General features: G+C 49.2%; 1 protein-coding gene across 3 annotated transcripts in view; it reads left to right on the top strand.

Moving 5' to 3' along the window:
- Positions 1 to 6: 6 nt before the first annotated feature.
- The window catches only part of LOC116545816 (cytochrome P450 4F3), a 13,308-nt gene continuing 8,300 nt past the window's right edge, over positions 7 to 5,014 (top strand). For 2 of the 3 annotated variants that reach the window (XM_032272263.1, XM_032272264.1), the window contains exons 1-5: positions 7 to 1,106; positions 1,199 to 1,325; positions 1,832 to 1,925; positions 3,962 to 4,083; positions 4,701 to 4,971. In XM_032272263.1, coding sequence (XP_032128154.1) covers positions 1,037 to 1,106; positions 1,199 to 1,325; positions 1,832 to 1,925; positions 3,962 to 4,083; positions 4,701 to 4,971 — 684 coding nt within the window. In that variant the 5' untranslated portion in view covers positions 7 to 1,036. Of the gene's footprint in view, positions 1,107 to 1,198; positions 1,327 to 1,831; positions 1,926 to 3,961; positions 4,084 to 4,700; positions 4,972 to 5,014 lie in introns of all 3 variants that reach the window. The other variant, XM_032272265.1, reaches the window with a different exon arrangement.

Here is a 5,014-nt window from a genome sequence, read left to right as displayed (position 1 = left end):
TCTGTCTCCCCTGGACTTCCACCTGTCTGACCTCTGTTCCTGTTTGCTCACGTCTGGGGCGTGTCTTTCTGATGGCTGTTGTATGGTCAGGTCTGCTGTATGGCCACGTCTTGTCACGTGTGTACTTACACCTGGGTCCTGGTCACGTCTGAAAGATGTTATGTCTGGTTACATCTGGTATAGCATTACAACCGGGGTCATGTAGAGCTGGTCACGTGCGGGCTCATCTGTGACCAAGGACATTTGGGGCATGTGAGGCCCATCTAGCTGTCGTCTGAGATGCTGTTTGACATTGTCATCTTCTCCTGCTGGTCACATCTGGGCCATGTTTGGAGCTTGTGTGAGGTCTGGGACTCACGGTCCCTACATGAACTGTCTGAGACAGTATTTGAGTCTTTTCCAAGGCATGTGTTATAGTATGTTTGGGTCATGCCTGAGGAACCATCTGGGTCACATGTGGGCTATGTCTGGGACATTAAAGTGACCGTATTTAGCTTCTACCTGGAGCCTGTGTGTGGAGCATACATTTACGGCCGTGTTAGAGCATCTGATGTGCATGTCAGAGCATGCTGTCTCTTGTGGGGAATTGTGATGTGTTTTGTGACCATGTGAGGACTTGTGAGCACATGTCGGGGTCATGCTCCATGTCCCAGGTCCGTGTCAGAAGATGACTTGTCAGAAGATGTCAGAGAGTGCTGGGGCGGACAGGGCATCCTAGGTCCTTGTGAAGGCATTTTGCAGAGTGCTGAGCTATGCTCAGGGGTTGCAGCACATGTTGGATCATGCAGGAGGCATGTCGAGGAGTGCTGGAGGCCTCACGTGACTCCTCCATGCCATGTTAGGCAGTGTCATTGCTGTGCTGTACTTACTGCCTTAGCCTGGGCTGCTCTCCTCCACTCCTCCATCCTCCCTTCTTCCTCTGCCCTCGGTTCCCTTCCTGCTATGTGGGGCTTGGAGGTGGAGAAGTGCAAACCTCTGGCTGGGAGCCTCCCCCCACCCCCAATGTCCCTCCTTTTCCTGACTCCATGGCCCCTGAATGTCCTCATTTATGTCAGCCGCCATTGCACCAAAGGACAAGTTCTACAGCTTCCTGAAGCCCTGGCTGGGTGAGTATCTGCAGGTGAACAGGGTTGGGAACAACCTGGGGGGCCAAGGGAGGGTGCTGCCCTTGACACAAGACCCTTGGCTGCCCTGCCAGGGGACGGGCTCCTGCTGAGCGCCGGTGACAAGTGGAGCCGCCACCGCCGGATGCTGACGCCCGCCTTCCACTTCAACATCCTGAAGCCCTACATGAAGATTTTCAATGACAGCGTGAACATCATGCACGTGAGTTCTTTGAAACCAGGGTCCCGGTTACAGCTTTGGGGTGGGGGAACCACAGACAGATGTGGTCTGGAATTTTGGCTCTGCTGGGTGGCATTGGGCCATTGCTGTTCCCCTCTGAGTCTTGGTTTCCTCAACTGTAAAATGGGGAAAATAATCCCTACTTAAGGAGATGGTCGAGGTGATGTAATGGAGTCACCTCCCTGGTACACAGTAGGTGACCAGAAGGTACCTGTTTCTATGTTTCCATCTTCCAAGCCCTGTAAACTGAAGAGGGTCATGACGACAATTGCATAGCAGCTGGTACTGAGTAAGAAACTGCTTGAAAACGCAGTGGTTTAAAACAATAAGGATTTATGATTGCTAATAAGTCTGTAGGACAGTTCTTCTGGATGTGGAAGGGATCGCTCATGGTACTGGTCAGGTAGGCAGCCTTGCAGGTGTTGGCTGAATTCTCTCACATGTCTGGGTTTTACCTGGGACATGATTGGGTTCTCTCACATGTCTGGGTTTGGCCTCAGCTGGGACCCCTGGATATTCCTCTCTGTGATTGTCTCCTTCCAGTAGGCACCCCATGGTTCACAATGCAGGCAGGTTTCCAGGGAATGAGACAAGGCCCAGCTTCATTAGTTATTTCCTCATCATTTTCACCACATTGCATTTTGACATCGAAAACCTAAAGTCCAACACAGAATCAAAGGCGGGGGGTAAAATAGACTGTGTCTATTCATGGGAGTTGCTGAAAAATCACATTGCAAAGGGCGTGGATATGGGAGGAAGGAAAGAATTGGGGCGAAGGTTTTGTGAAGTGTCTAGGGTTTTTAAAAAAAATTTGTAAATTGATAAGTTAGCCTGTTACCGTTTCATAAATTCTTCCAGAAAGACAAGAGACTCCTGGTTCAGAGAAAAAGGATAGTTTACTACTCATGACACAGAGAGCAGCATGTGTTTCTTATTAGATTGCAGTTTTTTCTCCAAGCTTCCCAAATCCTGTGGGCTGACACAGGTGTGCTTCTATAAATGCCTCCTGACATAATATATTGCATTACAGCAAAGGAGCATTAAGCTTAGGGAATCTCCTTCATAGCAAGCAAAAGCGACATGTCCAGGGGAGTCATTACCTTATCCCTGAGTTATTCTCTGCAAACACAACTGTAAGAAATTTTCCATGTTAAAGTCATCTGTATCTTGCATTCATGACATGTCCAGGAAGGATGCCCAGGAGTCATGGAAGACTGCCTCTTCCAAAACAGGGATATTTTCGAAATCAATTTATGTGGGAAGTAAAAGTTCCTCTTCAAAGTTTCCTTTCCTGTTAAAGAACGAATTTGCTGTTAACTCTTTGTTAAGTCCTATCCTATGTATCTGTTAAACATGCCATGCTTATAGGCATGTAGTATATTCTATGTCCTTGTACTTTAACCAAGATATCTGTGCTGGATGGGCTCACAGCCATGTCCCAGCTTGCAACCTATGCCTCTTACCTGTTTAAAAAAGTTTTAAGCCGGGCGCGGTGGCTCAAGCCTGTAATCCCAGCACTTTGGGAGGCAGAGGCGGGTGGATCACGAGGTCAAAAGATCGAGACCATCCTGGTCAACATGGTGAAACCCCGTCTCTACTAAAAATACAAAAAATTAGCTGGGCATGGTGGTGCGTGCCTGTAATCCCAACTATTCAGGAGGCTGAGGCAGGAGAATTGCCTGAACCCAGGAGGCGGAGGTTGCGGTGAGCCGAGATCGCGCCATTGCACTCCAGCCTGGGTAACATGAGTGAAACTCCGTCTCAAAAAAAAAAAAAAAAAAAAAGTTTTAAGTTATTAGCCAATCGAGTTTTAGTTTAGATTGTAAGCTCTGGCTCCAACAAACAGAGATCAGACACAGAAGTAAGGACAACCCCAAATGCATAAGGGATGGATATGTCTGCTTTTATCTTGTTCATTGTATTCTCATGGCAAGATGGCTTGCAAGGCTACCCTTCCTACAGGAAGTAAAATTTGCTTGCTGAGAGATCCTTTGTCTCAGGGCTGAGTTTTCTTTGTGGCACTGAGCATCTGTTTCCAACAATTTGTAACAAAGTAGATGAGGAAATCCAACATTTATTAAGCACTCACCGTATGCCAGAAACAATGCCATGTGCCCATTCCAAGATATGAGCATATATTTTGTAATTTGATTTTAAAAACTCTGTGAAGGAGAGATTATGTATTTCTGCCCCATGGTAGAAGATAAAACTGCAGGTCTGAGAGATTTGGGAGCTAACTCAAGCTCACCCAGCTAATGAGTGAGCTTGGCATGGTGGAGCAGAGTTTCTAACATGAATTATATGGCTCCAAAGCACATCATCTTAACTGTTCCTGAGAATTTGACAGGTGGGATGTAGGGGAGGGTAAGGAGCTGACTAACGGCACACGGAGCACAGGAGGCAGAGCTGGAACTTGAACCTAGGTCTCTTGACTCCCAATCTTGGGTCTTGATCTCTTAACAGTAACAGCTTTTGCCCCCACCTTAAACTCCTCCCTGGAGAGGGGTCCCTGGGGAGAAGATAAAGAGGCTTATTCTGGGGGGTCCCCCTTGGTGGTTGGGGTTTGAGAGATGCTCAAGGAAGCAAGGGACCCAGCTCTCTCCCCTTCTCTGAGTAGGCCAAGTGGCAGCGCCTGGCCTCGGAAGGCAGTGCCCGTCTGGACATGTTTGAGCACATCAGCCTCATGACCCTGGACAGCCTGCAGAAATGTGTCTTCAGCTTTGACAGCAATTGTCAGGAGTGAGTTCTTGCCCAGGGTCTGGGATCTTGGGACATGGACCCCAGGTGGGCAGGTGGGGGAGGCAGGACTGAGCATGGACATCAGAAAAACCTTCCTGGAGGAGTTTTGTTATAGCTGATCATTGAAGGACTGGCGTGAACTTTATTTTGAGTTTCCTAGGGAGCCATTGAAAGGGTTTGAACTGGTGGGTATAGTCAGAGTGGGTCTCTGTCAGGGACTGACTGTCATGCAGTGCTAAATGGACTTAAAATGGATGCAAAGAGGCTAGTGTGGAGGCTGGACCATGGACCAGGTGGAGGGGAATACCTTCTAAGGTTTGTGGACAGTTTCAAGAAGGAGAAGGGGCAGGACTGTACTGGGAGGGAGAGAGGAGTAGAATGTGCAAGTTGTTCTGGGTGCCTCGGGGCATGGAAGCATCTCACAGAGATGGGATGCAGGGAGAGAAGAGAGCTTGGAGGGTCAGTCTCATGCTGATCCCCACCCTGTATGGGAGGGGTCATCTGTTCCTGGATACTGTATTTGCTGATAGGAGGTTGCTCCTGGCTGCTGGTGGGAGGTGCTCCTGGGGTTTCAGGTGTCTTAAATTGTTGTCTCCCTTTCCCCCCTTATCCTGCAGGAAGTCCAGTGAATATATCGCTGCCATCTTGGAGCTCAGTGCCCTTGTGGTAAAAAGACACCAGCATCTCCTCCTGCACTTGGACTTCCTGTATTATCTCACTCCCGATGGACGGCGCTTCCGCAGGGCCTGCCGCCTGGTGCACGACTTCACAGACGCCGTCATCCAGGAGCGGCGCCGCACCCTCCCTAGCCAGGGTGTTGATGACGTCCTCCAAGCCAAGGCCAATTCCAAGACTCTGGACTTCATTGATGTGCTCCTGCTGAGCAAGGTGGGCTTCTCTGGGACCTGAATTCAAGAAGCAGAAGGGAGCT

This window comes from Sapajus apella, unplaced genomic scaffold (assembly GCF_009761245.1).
Source record: "Sapajus apella isolate SASKATOON/1434 unplaced genomic scaffold, GSC_monkey_1.0 scaffold389, whole genome shotgun sequence".
In the NCBI taxonomy this organism is placed as follows: domain Eukaryota; kingdom Metazoa; phylum Chordata; class Mammalia; order Primates; family Cebidae; genus Sapajus; species Sapajus apella.
Note: the sequence above shows the minus strand (reverse complement) of the source record. Positions and strands in the feature narration are given on the sequence as shown.